Here is a 16,559-nt window from a genome sequence, read left to right as displayed (position 1 = left end):
ATTTTGTAGTTTTAATATTTCAAAATCAAAATAAAAGCCATAAATCGCTTCTACTACAAGATTCAATCCCATCCGATTGATCTTATTTTTTTTCTTAAAAAAAAAATAGAATTACCAAAATGAACATAACTCAACTACAGAACCTTGATTAATCTCATTTTTAAAAAATTAAAATGACCAATATGAGCATAGCTAAATTGCGAATACTATCAACTTGAAGAAGAGGTTCGATTTCCATATCCCACATTGTAACGAGAATACATATTTAATTAATAAATACAAAATCCAGTAATTCGAGACGATTGGATTTAAATTTTCTTGAAATCTCGGTTGTCACAAACATTATTAAAAAAAAAAAAGGAAAAACAAAGAAAAAAAAAAAAAACAGCAACTAGCAAAGTTTAGGGTATATATTTTGTTTTGAGCTTTATTTTTGGTAAGATTCATTTTGTTTGTTTCGATATTTATTTTAGTCATATGTGATGAGTAACACTCGATGATATCAGTTGGAGTCTCTCTGCAATTGAATCTAAAGCTTGTAGGTATTTTATAGCGAATAGATGGGGAAAGACTCGAAGCCAAAGGACGCGGGTGGTAAAGGGAAGGGGAAGGGAAAGCAAGCATCTTCTGGAGCCGATGAAAGTGCTTCCAAAGGAAAGGGAAAATCAGGAAAAGCTGCTTCCGATGGCCTCGGAACTTGCACTTATGTCAAAGGTTTCCCTCTTTCTCTCTTTTCTATTTCTTTTTCTTCAATCCTATTTACAGGGGTAGAAATTACGTTTACGCTCAATTTCTGGACGTTTAGGGATTTGGGTCGATGATTCTTAGTTTTCTTTTTCTTCAATTTGTTGTTTAGCGAGGCATATACTGTCCGAGAAGCAGGGTAAAATCAATGAAGTGTACAAGAAGTTGCAGGACGGTTGGCTTAGCAATGGGGACAAGGTTCCTCCAGCAGAGTTTGCTAAGGTTGGATTTTTTTTGGTTTTGTTTATTAGGTGACCATTTGCAATTCTGTTAAGAAAAGTGGAGTTAAGTCTTTAGTTACAGATGCTTGATATTGTAGCTTAACTCACCGATGGGCGACATAGAGATGCCGTTGAGTGTGGTTTTTAGTTCTCTAATATACACGTCACTCAGCATCCACTTTTTTGTGAATATTCTATGTTAAATGTGGTGAATTGGTACTTCATCTCAATTTTCATCTGTAAGTTCGATTTTTCGTCAACCCATTTGCAGTTTCAAAGAGGGACTTTTACATTTGTTTCCTCTTTTCTAAATGTGGTGAATTGGTAAATGAAGGAGATAACCACTCTGAATTTACTAGTAATGTAAACGATATCTGGTAACCTAATTGCATATTAGAACTCAAAGTCTCTGATGGTTACTTAGAATACTAATATCTTAAAGTTGTTTTCTATACTTACAAAGGTTCTTGATTTAGCCTACAGTACTATGTAATTTTGTACTTTGTAAGCTAGTTTAGATGCTTATGAGCAGGAACAAAGTAACAATCGAAGAAATCCTTTCCTTGAATTCCATGTTCTAGGCAGCTGAATATCATTCCAAGGACTGAGTGTTTCATCCCTCTCTAGTAAATTGGCTACCCAAGATAGGTTTTCTTTCTTAGGATTTGACGTTCAGTGTGTGTTACTTGTACATGTAGAATATTGATACATTTATGGGATACAATCAAAGACTTCGATAGAGAATATATATATTGTAAACCCTCGAATTCCAAGGACAATTTGAATGCATTATAAGGGAAATAAAGTTACCTTGAATGCATAGAAGACAGCTTGGAAACTATGTTATGAGAATGAGGAGCTATGCTATAAGCATAAGAAACTATGCTGCAAACATGAGGAACTATGCTATGAGCTAGAAATTATTCTATGAGAATAAAGAACAATGCTATGTGTATCATTCTATGAATAGTAGGAGCCTAATCTTGGATACATTATCTTAAGTTAAACACATTGTGAGAGGAGAAGGAGGCTTGTATGCATACTAGGGTAGAAATAAACCTACTTGGACGCATATTAGAAGGATTGGACGCACAGAAGGTTTATCTTGGGAGAATTAGGGTTAGGTAGGATTGGTTAAGTATTGAACAAACCATGCGTTGAACTATGCACAATCAAGAGTGGTTGGATGCATAGGGAAGAGAGTTGGATGCATATCTTGAAGTGAAGAGAGGCCAAGTGGATGCATAGCCATGCTATGAGCTCAAAGGAGAAAGCTATGCCATGAGAAGAAGATGAAAACCAAGGAAGAATGGAGTTGAGGAAGAGAGTTGGACGCATAGGGAGAGAGAGAATGAACGCATGGGGGTGTTATGGTGAGAAGTTGACTAAGTGTTGGAGAGCATGTGGCACACAAAGGAATGAAACCCTAGAAGTTGGGCGCATAAGAGGGAACGTGGGAGCATAGTTGGTTTGCTTGAACACTTAGGATATAACCAAGGGTGGACACTATGCTACAAAAAAGAAGATAGAGCTAAGAATGAGAAGTTGGGGGAAATTGGACGCATGGGACGGAATCCATGCGCCCAAGGAAGGCACCTATGCGTTGAGTTGAAAAAAGGGGTTTGGGTTGATAGTAAGGTGAGGTACGTGGCTTAACCGGGTGAAGTTTTGGCTAACTTAAGTAGGTGGTGGAAGACGGAGATGCAAAGTTGAGCATGCAAAACCAAGAGTGGCCACTTCAAATGGAAGCATGCGTTGGACATGGTCAGGTGAAGACACAACCTACTTACATGCAAGTAGGTGGTGGCAAGGGCTATGCTCAATTTGGGGAGGACACTTACATTGTATGCAAGGTGGAGGTGTGTCATGCGATGAGAATAGGAGGAGATGACGAGGATGGGTTGAAGCCTATAAATACCCTTGGAGGATCTCATTTCATCTTACAACTCAAAAATTCATCGGAAAATAATAAAAAGGGAAGTGATTGGAGGAAGTTGGGAGTGACTATGTGTTAAGGAAGCCATCTATGCGTTGAGGAGGGTCATCTATTCGACCAAGGTGCTGACTATGCATTGAGGAGAAGTTGTCTGCGCCCAACATTAGTTGTCTAAGCTACCCTGCGCCCAACTGTGCTGAGAAGACCAAACTCTGCACCCACAGCTCTTGTTCTTCATCCAAAGGGTTAGTTTGGGTCTTTTAGGGTTGGTAAGCTAGGTTTAGGGTTAAGAAGATGTTCTAAGATTATTTTTAAGCCTAAACACAGGATTCTAAGTTAATTACTGGATTAATACAAGCTCGAAATTAAGAAGGAAATAGGAGACTGAGGAACTTGGGAACCCATACCAGTAAACTGCGAGTGGTTTACTTTTAATGTTGTTATGAATCTATATATGTATATGGTTATATATATTTTTATGGTTTTGAAAAATCCTTGGCATGGTCGAAAAATATATTTCTTGAATTTTTAATTTTGTTTGAATGACTGTATTTTCTGGAATTTTATGGATGCATGTATAATATGAATTTGATTGGAACTAGAACTGTACCCGGGTAATTGTTAGCATATCTTGTAGACGTTTGGCTGGGATTGTTAGAATAATTTGGCTGGGATTGTCGGCGTACCCAGATATGACTAGCGGGAATTGTCGACATGTGCATATTCGGTGAGTTTTATTGGGTATCGGAATTGTTTCCTTGGATTTGTGTTTGGTTAAAATGGTGCACTTTGGGAGAAACATATGATCATGCCAGTAACATCTCGGTTATCAGACTCAGGTCATTTATACTTTAATATGGTTCTGTGACTGATTGTCTGTGCAAACGTTTTCTAAAATGAATTTAAAAAACAAAACCTATTTTCATATAAAACATACCACTCACTGAGCTTCCCAGCTCATGTTTTTCAAATATTTTGTTTTTCCCCCAGGTAGCAGGAGGAGGACGTTATAGATTGCCACTAGAAGGTTGAGTCTGTTGGCAGAATCATTTATGGAATCATTTCTTCCTAGAGATTAAATTAGGGCTTGGAAATATAACTGGACATGGTTTGTAACCTTGATCATGTATGAACATTAATATTTCATAAGAGTTTTCCTTTAGCTAAACACTTCTGCCTTAGAATGTGGTTGGTAAAAACAGGATGGTTAGACGGTAGATATTACAAAAGGATAATGTCTACTGTCGTCACACTCTCTTTCGGATACAAGGGATAAGTTCCACCCGGGCCGGGGGGGGGGGGGGGTGTATTGGTTGGGGTGACCTTTTACGTTATTGTGTTTAGGTGTGTGAACAATATCCTAGATGGTTGAGGTCTGTTTGTGTTTAAGCAAAGTCTTTTTTTGTGGGTTTCGATGAGAAGGTTTGTAGGAATAGGGTTGTCACCATTGAGAAGTGTTGTTATTATTATTCCATATTAACCTATATGTAACTGACTCAATTATAGTTGTAATTCTAAGCAGTTGACAAACTAATGAACTAACTCAGTATTCAATTGGTTTAGCGAAGTCCTTACCTTTATGGTTAAAGTTCAAATAAGCTTAATATTCTGTAGCCATTTACTCTTTTTCAATTATTGGTCGACTTCTACTACTTGAGCCGTCTATGTTGTTTAAGGCAACTGCCATATATTTAATATGTATATATTTTTAGTTCAATAATTGTGAGGTGGAGGATTGAACCATCATCCTTTGGGAACTATCACTCTGCAGATATATAAATATAGTCAATGAATAAAGTTAATTGCATATGGTTTTTACAAGTGAATAAATACATTGGTTTGATTTTTGGTTTTTGTTGAAAAAATTGTTGATTTATTTTAAATATATCATAAAAAGGAGTAAGAAAGCAAAATGAGGAGCAATAAAGAAAAATGATGAAAGAAAATACATAAAAATGAAAAACAAATGAAATGGTCATGAGGAGATTCCCTAGACATTGGATCTTTGAAAACTATGAATTCAGGAGAACATCAAAATGTTTTTACATGCCTCCCTTATGGTCATCCTAAGTTGTTTAGGTATACTACATTCATGTCAAACAAGTGCAGGAATCTAGATACTTATCCCACGAGAGTTTTAGGTGGGGTTAAAGGTTCATTAAGAAACTAGTGGAAAAAAAAAATTGAATGAGCTTCCTTCTTTCTTTGACCAAATCTAGTTTGTGATGGGTGATGAGAAGGGTACTTCCTTGTGGGAGGATAGGTGGATGGGGGATCTCCCTTGTGTAGCATGTTTTCTGACCTTTACCATTTATCTGGTACGAAAAATCGTTGCGTTGTTGATGTTTTGACTTGGTGGAAGGTCTCCCTTTCTCATTCATTGGGTTTCATTGTCCGATAGAGAAATGATGGAAATCATGGCCCTTTCTCGGAGATCTCAAGTTTAGGTAAGGAACAAGGGACGCTCACTTTGGAGTTTTATTTGTGAGAGCTTTTCTTGTAGATTTTCTTTTTCTTCATTTGGTGGACCCCTCATCTATGAGGAAGTCCTTTTTTATCTTTTGGTCTTTGGAAGGTGTAAATCCCAAAAAAGGTGGTCTTTGTCTCTTATATTATTCATGAAAGAACCAACACTTTGGATAGGCTGACAAGGAAGTTGTCATCTTTGGTTGGGTTTTTTAGTAACTTGTGTTGGAGGGCGAAAGATTTGGAATTCATTTTGGAGTCGTGGCTATGCTTAGTAGGTTTGGGACCACTTTGATGCGTTTGACCTTCAAATAACTCATCACAGAGATATTTTAGTGCTATGCTTAGTAGGTTTGGGACCACTTTGATGTGTTTGACCTTCAAATAGCTCGTCACAGAGATATTTAAGTGCTATGATCGAGGAATTTCTGATCCATCTGTTGTTATGAGGGAAAGGAAGGGTTACTTTTTTCCCCATGGAAAGTAGAGATGTGTGCTTTGTTATGGGGTATTTGAAGGGAAAAATATAATAGAGTTTATAGAGGGATTGAGAGGGTCCCTTTTCCTTAGAAGACTCAAGGATACAGATGTACAACCTGTTCAAGTAAGGTCATGATTGAGAGGGTTCCTTTTGATATTTAATGTTTCCCTTTGGGTGATAGGGACCTTTTTTTTCTTTTTTCTTTTTTCTTTTTTTTTGGAAAAGGATATGAAACTTTTTATTAAATTAATGAAAAGAGACTAATGTTCAAAATACAAAGAAACGAAAATAGTGAGTAGGAAATACATAGAACAAAAGAACTAAGCTGTAGAGACAAAGGCAATCAATCTAAATTAAGCATAAATTGTGGATCAAAAAGTCATCAAAGAATAGAGAGAAAATGCCAGGTGGAGACAAAAATGCGAGCGACTTTGAGGCAAACAACCCAATCAATTACTTTTCTTGAAAAAAATCTTTGATTTCTCTTGAACCAAATTTAAGCAAGGAAGTCTTTCACAGTTTAAGTCCCCAAGAATAGCTGTTGCATCCCTGAACATCGATAACCTACATACACCAATACCCACTTTGTTGACCCATTCAATTAATGTGACCTTGACAATGAACAGTGACAAGTTTCTATTGTAATTATTTGCTGGGTCTTATTTTACTTTAATTGGAGTTACTTTTTTTAGGCAGGGTGCTCGTGGGCATGTTTTTTTTAATGCTTTTTTATTCTTTCATTTTTTTTGTCAATGAAACTTGGTCTTTTACTAAAAAAGAATAATATTTTGGAAATTAGGGGTTTCTTTAGGTGTGTTTCCGACTGATCACAACAGATTATAACAATCTGAGATATGTTTCCAACTGATAACAACACGTTGTAACATTCTGGTTGGTGTCTCAGTTAGCAGCTGAATACTCAGAGTGCCCTTCAGGGAAGAAAGGTGGGGACCTAGGATGGTTTCCTCGTGGAAAGATGGCTGGCCCATTTCAAGACGTTGCATTTGCCACTCAAGTTGGAGCAACCAGTGCACCATTCAAGTCGACGTATGTCCTTTCTCCTTTTTATTTAAAATTTTATAATTTTAATTATTATTATTTTAATTGATGGTTGCCTGGTTTTCTATTCTGAATTTTCCTTTATGGCCATACTCTCATTTTTGCTCAATATTGAAATGCTAAGTAGCATAGGCACGGGGCACAAACATGGCCATCGCACATGTCAGTTGGGTTGGGATGCAGACACGTTGGGGACACTTTTTCTATTTTATTTTTTTTATTGTATAAAATGTGTATATATTGATATTTTAATACTTCTATATAGATAAAACATCTATATTTAATATAGAAACAAAATTTACTTCACTACAAACATACAAAGTTAAGTCAATGAACAACATTTTAAGATTTAGTTGGCTGACTCCTAATACTTTAGGATGGATCAATATATCCGATCCAGTTTGTAAGAAAATCTCTGTTTCCCTCCCTAATTTTTAGGTCAAATAGTTTCCAGAGTCCAACCGTGTCCAAAATCAGATTTTTTTTTTTTTTTTTTTTTTTAATTCAGACAGATTTTTTAGCGTGTCCAGTTGGATGTATTCATGTCCGACAAACGAAGTATCCATGCTTTCTAGTTGGAAAGCCATCCTTTACATGTTATTTTGGGTTAAGGTTTGGATTAAAACGTTTGATTGATGATGCTTTTTCTTAAGCTAACCTCTTAGCTAGAAGCCTAGACTTTGTAACCTTAGAGGAATCGGTACAATTTCCTAATACAACTATGGAGATCTGTATTTGACCATAACATCATGGGATCTCTTTATCTAGTTATTATTATTTTTTTAAAAAGTTGAAATTTATGTCAGTTCTTTGTTTAACTTTCTCTTGATCCTTTGAAAGGATGGCTTGTCCTTTCGATTTAAAAAGTAAATAATATAATAAATTAGTGGTGGTTTCAATATATTCGAGATACATGACAGATCAAGGTCTTTTTAATTCTTGTATTTCAACCTTTATCGTTGAGTTTTAATCACTGCAGCCACTATTATAGAATGAATCTCTCCTAATGTGGTGAGAAAAAGCTTCTGTATTGATGGATGTACGATATTATCCTTGAAATAGACGCGTATTAGTCATTATAAAAAATTTTGTTATATTTTTCCCCTCAAAATTTTGGTGAGAACACTATCATGAGGATGAGGACTATGGCTTCCTTGTTCCCAATCACTTCTACCTCCTCCATCACCAGGTCGATTCATATTGACCGGAAATTCTTCTCACTCACACCGATCCTTCATTCTAGCCGAAAGTCCTTCAAGCTCTCTGGACAATCTCACACAGACATCCATTTGATTTTCATCTCATGGAATTCTCTTGCATGGCTAGCCTCTTTCCAAGCTCTGTTTAAGGACTCCTACAACCACAAATTCTTCAGGAAGCTGAGACAACATTGCAACAAATATGGCTACTTTGCCGAGCTTACCCTCTTAGAACAATCTGGCTGCCGTTCCATTATTCTTGTCTCTGCTATGAACGACAAAAGGGGCTGGTTCTCTTTCTTTTCTTGGGTTTCAGATTACCCTGGCAAGTCCTAAACACAGAACAAATCAACTCTGAATACTACTCCCCAAACTTATAAGGCTGCTACACAAGCAGAAAGCATTCTAGCATCCAACAAGAACAGCCCCCCATCTTGGCAGCCATGACATTTCCTTCACGGTACCACATTTAAATTGGCAAGATAGGGTGGTTGTTCAGTGGTTTGCTTCAAATGATTCTTGGCAGAGTATCTGAGATTCCCTCCATATTTTTTATCTTCTCGATGCACCATCAACCCCATCTCTGATGATAAAGCCTTGCTACATGTGTATAGTTCGGCCATATCACAAAAACTACGCACACTCGGATTGGACAAACATTGGCTCTTTGAAACTTAAGTTTCTTTCATCTTTCATCACTTCTTCTTTCCAACAGCAAATGGTAGCATCATATGGGGGCTAGATTAATGTGCTTCACCACCCAATCACTCTTTGGATTGAAGCAATCTTCAGATATATTGGTGACATTTGTGGTGGTTTTGTCCAAATCTCCAATCAAACAGAACGTGGATTGGATCTTACCTTTGCTCGAATAAGGATCAAGGAAAATGCACGAGGTTTCATTCCATTTGAAATCCAGTTACCAAAGGAGTTGGCCGGCGAGGAGTTACTGATTCAAATCCAATCAGCCGGCGTTGGAACTTAGGGACGGTGGCGCACCACCTTACCTACACAAGGAAATAACAATAAAGAGGTTGCTGAAAATGTGGATCTCATTGATTCTCAGTCAAAAGAAAAAGGCAAGTCCAAAATCTCTGAAATTAGCCAATCGGACCCTCCCTCTCTCTCCCCTTATTTGCAAGCTTTGACTGAATCTCCACCGGTTTTGGAAAAATTAATTTCCCCTCCATCTCTCTTAAATAAATCGGTACCTACTTCTCTCTCCCTATACTTGCCAATTTTGACCGAATCTCATTCAGTTATGGAAAAGGCTAATCTCTTTCCTTTTCTCACCATAGTTGACCAAACCGTGGGCCAACTTTTTGCTCCTTTATCCCTTTCCAAATCAACAGAAAACCCGTCAAAATTCTTTACTTGAGTCAACCACATCATTTAATTTCCAAAACCAACCTAATAGCCCATCCAATTCATCTTCTCTTTCCTTCACACAACCCTCTCTCTCCACAATTACTTTTAGTGCGGGTCCCACTACTTTACAAGCTGGTACTTTGCAATCAACCTCAACTACCAAACCAAACCTTCCTTTTATTGGTTTTGATACAGAAGCTTTACCTCTCCAGCCCTTCAAAAGAAACTGATTTTGTTGCTCGACCCCTTGATGTGGCCATTTTTGGTGACCAACCGATTGATGCTACCCACATGCCAATACATTCTCTTCCCCCTCCTCCACCAGACCTTAGTCGCAAACAAAACCTCTCCCTTTCTCCCTCTCTCAATCATGAGACCATTTCCCCTTTCCATGCCATTCACCAACAATCTACTAATCACCAGCCCTCACCCTCTCCTTCCTCTTTACCCATTAGTCTTCAAGATTTGGCTTCCCTTTTGTCCTCACATGGCTTATGCGTTATGGCTATTCCCTCGATTCCTTCTTCCTCCAAAACCAAGAAAATTAACAATACCAATAGCAAAAAACCCAAACTTCACAGAGAATTGCAAGGCCTTTTTTCTTCGGTCCACTATGATAAAACTGCTACTTTGGCTATAAGGGAAGGCTCACCTGAGTATCAATGAAATTCCACACTTGGAACGTATGAGGTCTTAATTCATGGAAGAAACGTGCTTTGGTAAAGAAGATAATCCAACAACACAACCTCGATATTGTGCTATTACAAGAAACAAAGTTGTCGACCGTTGATTCCTCTTTAATTAAATCTATTTGGAGTTCTTCATTTATTGGGTGGACCGCACCGGATGCTATTGATTCATCAGGGGGTATCCTTATTCTTTGGAGTGAGCCCGAATTTACTATCCTTGAGGTGGTTGAGGGACATTTTTCTGCTTCAGTTCATGTATCCCTGTCTGATGGTTTTTTTTTTTTCTGGTTTTTGGCAGTTTATGGCCCTTCAGATAATATTTTCAGATCTGATTTTTGGCAAGAGCTTGATGATTTAGCTGGTTTGGGAGGTGAAAATTGGGTCATTGGTGGTGACTTCAATGTCACTCGATGACTTGGGAAAAGTCACATGATAGAACAATTTCCTCTAGTATGCGTGCTTTCAATCAATGGATCATGGATTATCATTTACGGGATATTCTGTTATCAAACGGCTGTTTTACTTGGTCGAGTTCCGGTCCTACTCAATATTTATCTCTACTTGATCGGTTTTTGCTTACAGAAATTTGTCTTCGTAGGTTTGGGTCTGTTATTCTTAAAATCCTGGATCGTATTACATCAGATCATTTTCCTTTTGCTTTATCTTCCGGAAGTATTGATTGGGGTCCATGCCCTTTCAGATTTGAAAATTCCTGGCTTCAAGTGCCTTCTTTCCGTTCCTTGGTGGAGAATTGGTGGAATTGCCATCCACTCACCGATTGGCCTGGGCATGGTTTTATGATGAAACTTCAGGGTTTAAAAGCTATTATCCGGGATTGGAATACCAATCGTCATAGTGAGGTTACTAATCTTCATTCCCTTGTCTCACAATTAACCAATTTAGATGTCCTGGAAGACAATCAGGCCCTTAATGAGGAACAAATTAATAGAAGTATTCTTCGTGAACAAATTGAAAATATGACTATTCAAGATCATATCCATTGGCAGTAGCGTTGTAAGTTGAAATGGCTTCTTGAGGATGATGAAAACACACGGTTTTTCCATAAAATTGTTGCTGCTTGACACCGTAAGTCGTCTATTACGGAGATTCTCTCAAGGGATGGCACAAGTCTTTTGACTTCACAGGACATTGAAGTTGAATTCTTGTCTTTTTATTCATCCCTTTTCAAAAAAGACGTGGGTCAACGATTCCTTCCACTTAACCTTCAGTGGAATCCTATTTCACCTACACAAGCCATTGATCTCGAGCGTCCTTTTACTGATAATGAGGCAAATGGTGTTAGTTTACAGCTGAATTCTTTAAATTTGTTTGGTCTACTCTAAAATCTGATATGATGTTAGTCATTAATGATTTTTACAATTCTGGGATTATTAATGTGAAAATGAATGAGACTTATATCTGCCTGATAACCAAGAAAGTTGACTCGAGATCTGTTTCTGATTATAGACCTATTACTCTAATTCCTTGTGCTTATAAAATTATTGCTCATGTTTTGTCAAATCGCTTGAAAAAGCTTCTTCCTTCTACCATTTCGCCCAATCAGCTTGATTTTGTAGCTAATAGACAGATTCTTAATGCTTCCCTGATGGCGAATGAGCTCATTGATGATTGGACCTCTCGGAAAAAACCAGGGGTTGTCTTAAAACTGGATCTTGAGAAAGCTTTTGACACAGTTGATTGGGACTTCCTTGATTATATACTCCAGGTTAAAGGTTTTGGTTGCCGTTGGCATTGGCGTAATTGGATCAGAGGATGCATTTCTAGTGCGAATTACTTGATCATCATTAATGGCCACCCTCGTGGCAAGATTCTTCCCTCACGAGGCATAAGACAGGGAGATCCTCTCTCTCCTTTCTTATTTATCTTCGTGACTGATTGTCTGAGTCGTCTTATTGATCATAACTCTGCGTTGGGTCATATTAGTGCTCATCCTATTGGCCATTCCGATTTTACTCTGACTCATTTATAGTTTGCTGATGACACTTTGTTGTTCTCTACTACTGAAAGAACTACCATATAGAACTTGTTTGACATTGTCCATATTTTTGAGTGTGCTTTTGGCCTTAAAATCAATCTTGCTAAGAGTGAGATTCTTGGGATTCATGTTTCTGACTCTGATTTTGACTAGTGGTTGCGTTCTTTTGGCTGTCAAAGGGGCTTTTGGCCAACTTATTTAGGGCTTCCTTTGGGTAGTAGTTCAAAATCTGGTTTGTTTTGGCAGCCTGTGATTGAGAGGTTTCAACATAAACTCCATAATTGGAAGTATTCTTATATTTCAAAAGGGGGTCGTCACACGCTTATTCAAGCTACTCTTTCTAGCCTCCCTACATATTATTTGTCTCTGTTTAAGGCTCCTTCTTCTGTTATTAACTGCCTGGATAAATTGGTTCAGGATTTCTTTTGGGAAGGCTCTCGTAGTGATGGCGGTGTTCATAATGTGAATTGGATGGTTTCTTAGTGTCCAAAATTATTGGGAGGTGTTGGCATTGGCAATTTTAAGCATCGGAATTTGGCTCTTCTTGTGAAATGGACTGCGGTTTTTAACTGAACATGATGCTTTATGGAGGAAGCTTATTGTTGCCAAGTATTATTCTACTGATTGTGTTTGGCCCTCCCCTATCAATGGAGCTTCTTCCAAATCACCATGGAGGTATATTTGTCTGTCTTTTGAGTTGATTGCTAATCGGGTTAGTCGCTGCATTGGGGATGGTTCATCTACGTCATTCTGGAATGACTCTTGGATTAGTTGTGGAGTCCTTTCTATCATCTATCCGTGGCTTTTTCGTCTTGTACAACATCTTGAGGTTACAGTTGCTAATGTTTGGAACTCATCTATGGCTGCATGGAATTTGGACTTACATCATAATCTTATTGAGTTAGAGATCGCGGAGTGGCCTCATTATCCCTTCACTTGACACCAATCCAATTGCGTGTTGCCCCTGATACTTGGTTGTGGCATTTTGATCCATCTTTGGCCTTTACTGTTAAGTCTCTTATGGCTGATTTGGAAGGTGATCTGGATTCAGACTTGACTAATCTTTATTCCGTGATTTGGAAGGATGGATATCCTAAGAAGATTAAAATCTTTGTTTGGGATCTCAGCTGGAGTGCTATTAATACTGCTGATCGTTTGCAGCGTCGTATGCCTTACATGTCTCTTTCTTCATCTTGGTGTCATATGTGTCACGAACATGCTGAATCGTCAGTTCATCTATTTTTTCACTGTTCATTTGTTAATGGCATTTGAAACCTTCTCTTGCCTCATTTTGGTTGGCATTTCACTTGCCCTCATGATATTTCTGATGCTTTGGCCTCGGTGTTAGTGGGACATCCTTTTGGTGGAACCAAGAAGGTCATTTGATTGACTTTTATACGCTTTCCTTTGGTGCTTATGTGGTGAAAGGAACAGATGACTTTTTCATGATACATGTTCTTTTGTTCGGTTTTTTGAGTTAGTTTTATCTATTGCCTTTTCGTGGTGTAAATTACAGTGCCCTTTCACTCATTTCAGTTTATCTTTCTTAGTCAATAATTGGCAATCTCTATTGTAATTCTTCGGGGTCTTCCCCTTATCCATATTAATAAAGTTTTTTTACCAAAATTTTGCTGAGAACTTAAGAATGTTTCCAGAATTTCAAAAACAAGGAAATTAGTTTTTTAAACAGAAAACTAAAACTGTTATCTCATATAGTCTATAAGCTATTCAGAGTGACTATTGATATGATAAGATGTGTTTGGATTACTTTGCGAAGTCAAAATTCTCCTGATGTTTTGGATTGGATGATCTATGAATACACACACGACACACCACAGATCTCACATTTTTACTTTGTTGTAATGCAGGCATGGATACCATATTATCTTGTGTGAAGGGAGAAAGAATTAGGAAATCTGACAGACATTCGAACGAATCCTAAATTTGGGCATTGATTGGCATTGGCCAGTACGCATCTTTTTTCTTTCTAAGAGCTTTACAAAAATTCTCATCGACTGTGTTGTAATTATTGTCCTCTTTAAGGCCATGGAGCGAAGAATAGTAATGTCCATACATTTCCAGCTTTAACTCTTCCACCCTATATCTATAGTTGGGTTTGGCGGTCTGTTTTTAATAATATTTAGTAATAATGGAACTATGTCTTGATATTATATGTATGATAGATTATCTCTGGATTTGACGAAAAGTAACGTTGTGAGCAGATAAGTATTAGTTGCGCATCCCAATATTAATAGTTGATTACTTGGTTTGTAAAAGAAGGTTGAAGAATGAACGTAAGAAAAAAAAAGCAGCAGTAATCAGCTATAAATCTAAATCTTAACATTTCACAGCTTTAAATCTTAAGTTCGTCCTTTCCAAACTTTTTCTTTTAACATTTTGGACCACAGTTCTGTCTTGATTGGAAACTATTAGAGCTTTAGACAGTTAGAAACCCAAACTTGGTCTTTTCCGAACTTTTGCTCGATGTTGATCAATTTTCATCTAGTTAAATTGAGTTACGGTCTTTCTTCGTTAATTCTTGCAGGCTTGCAGCAACTTTAGAGTTATATTCTTCGGTCTTCTCTCACTTTTTTGTGCAAGGTAGTGATCAAATCTGACTCATTTGTGGTTGTATCACTCACAATCATTATAAGGAATAGAAAGCAAATTAAGAGGTGAAGTTCTTAGAAATAGTACAACAATAAATTGTATTGTGAATGGTCTATTATATGTAAACTCTACAAACGATAAACATTTCTTCTCAGACTTGATATTCTTAGAAATAGTAGTCTTAAGTATGGTGTCCAAGGTTTAGTTGGCTTGGTGTACCTAACAATTTGAGGATGACAAGTAATTGAAAGCAACAACTTGGTTTCTAACTTCCCTCGCAACATTTTTCAAAAAGTGGCTTAAAAACTTATTGCCTCTATCACTAACAAGTAATAGGAAGCCCATGTAACTTTTGACCTTGAAAGAATAAGTCAGCCACATGCTTTAACATCCTTGGTTTTATTATATGCTATAAAATATGGGAGAATCTTTGCATTCCTGTTTTTCCTTCATTCTTCAACATATATCCATTATACCCTTGAATTTTATGATTTTTCCTAAATGAGATTAGATTTAATGGTGAGTTATGATTCAACCCAACTCTTTGTAAAATTTCCATCCTTTCATAATTTTAGATTTAAGGGTTAGTTAATGATTTGATGTAATTCTCATTCTTTCGTGATTGTTATGACGTATGTTCACGAATTTTCCATTTAATTTTCATCCTCTAATTCTCTACAACGGGAAAATTTTGCTTTTACTCTCCCCAATTTCTAATGCATTTTTCTATGTTGAGGTTTTTTAAACAATATATCGGTCATGGACGAAGAATTGAAGGAGGCAAAAGGTGATGGTAAATTTGACAAAAGATAGTGAGTGTGAATCCGAGTAAAAGAAAAAAATTGCAGAAGTAGAAACTCAATTGCAATTTTATAAACAAAGAATGAAGGAAGACGAATAGGAGGATTCACTCTTAGATTCACTCTTTCTTTACTTATATAAATCAATCATTGAATCATCCCCACTTCTTGATTGAGTAGTAGAAACACTTAAATCTTAGATTGACATGGATTTGGTGAAGAAAATTGATCTTTCTTTTTCTTTTCTTTTCTTTTTTCTTTTTAATTTGCAGAAATCCGATCGCTTCCTTACACAAATCAATTGTGGAATCATCCTACTATTACTTCTTGAAGTTTTTAGTTTTTATTAATTCAATTTTTTTTACTTGTTTAGATTTTTATCAATAGAAAAACTTAAATTTTGGATTGGCATGGATTTAGGGAAAGAAAATTGATTCTTTTTGTTGAATCTTTTATTTGTATCATTTTTTTTTTTTTTTTTTTAAGAAATTCAATCCCTTCCTTATTCACAAAAATCAATTGTGTAATCATCCTTGCTTTTTGATTGATTCAATAAATTTTGGATTGGCATGGATTTTAGTTTTTTTTATTCAATTTTGTTTGTTTTTTAGATTTTTATAGAGTAAAACACTTAAATCTGGTTTGTATAGATTTAGGGAGATAAAATTGAATTTTCTGGTTCTTTCATTTGTATCTTTTATTTATTTTTTTAAGAAACTCAATTACTTCCTTACACAAATCAATTGTGGAATCATAACACTATTTACTTATTGATTGAGTAGTAAGTTTTTAGTTTTTATTGATTCAATTTTGTTTAATTTTTAAGATTTTTATCTAGAGAAACACTTAAATCTTGGATTGACATGGATTTAGGGAAATAAAATTGAATTTTTGTTTTTCCCACTATTACTTCTTAATTGAGCATTAAGTTTTTAGTTTTTCTTGATTTAATTTTGTTTAATTATTTAGATTTTTATCAAGCAAAATACG

At 36.5% G+C, this 16,559-nt stretch overlaps 1 protein-coding gene across 1 annotated transcript; it reads left to right on the top strand.

Moving 5' to 3' along the window:
• The first annotated feature begins 367 nt into the window (after positions 1–367).
• On the top strand, positions 368–14,365 carry LOC120080360 (FKBP-like peptidyl-prolyl cis-trans isomerase family protein). The gene is made up of 4 exons (XM_039035003.2): positions 368–714; positions 857–966; positions 6,753–6,895; positions 14,028–14,365. Exons 1-4 carry the CDS (start codon positions 561–563, stop codon positions 14,068–14,070), a joined length of 450 nt encoding a protein of 149 aa, XP_038890931.1. The 5' UTR covers positions 368–560; the 3' UTR covers positions 14,071–14,365.
• Positions 14,366–16,559: the final 2,194 nt, after the last annotated feature.

The sequence above is a fragment of the Benincasa hispida genome, chromosome 6, assembly GCF_027475165.1.
Source record: "Benincasa hispida cultivar pf3 chromosome 6, pf3_genome.v1.1, whole genome shotgun sequence".
Classification (NCBI taxonomy): Eukaryota; Viridiplantae; Streptophyta; class Magnoliopsida; order Cucurbitales; family Cucurbitaceae; genus Benincasa; species Benincasa hispida.
The sequence above is the reverse complement of the archived record's forward strand: the minus strand, read 5'-3'. Positions and strand labels throughout refer to the sequence as shown.

What these genes read in the sequence shown, in the direction of transcription:
- LOC120080360 (XM_039035003.2), top strand. Translation starts at nt 561, where the DNA reads ATGGGGAAAGACTCGAAGCCAAAGGACGCGGGTGGTAAAGGGAAGGGG. An exon ending in AACTTGCACTTATGTCAAAG is followed by an intron (nt 715 to 856) that starts GTTTCCCTCTTT and finishes TTTGTTGTTTAG; the next exon opens with CGAGGCATATACTGTCCGAG. An exon ending in CTCCAGCAGAGTTTGCTAAG is followed by an intron (nt 967 to 6,752) that starts GTTGGATTTTTT and finishes TTGGTGTCTCAG; the next exon opens with TTAGCAGCTGAATACTCAGA.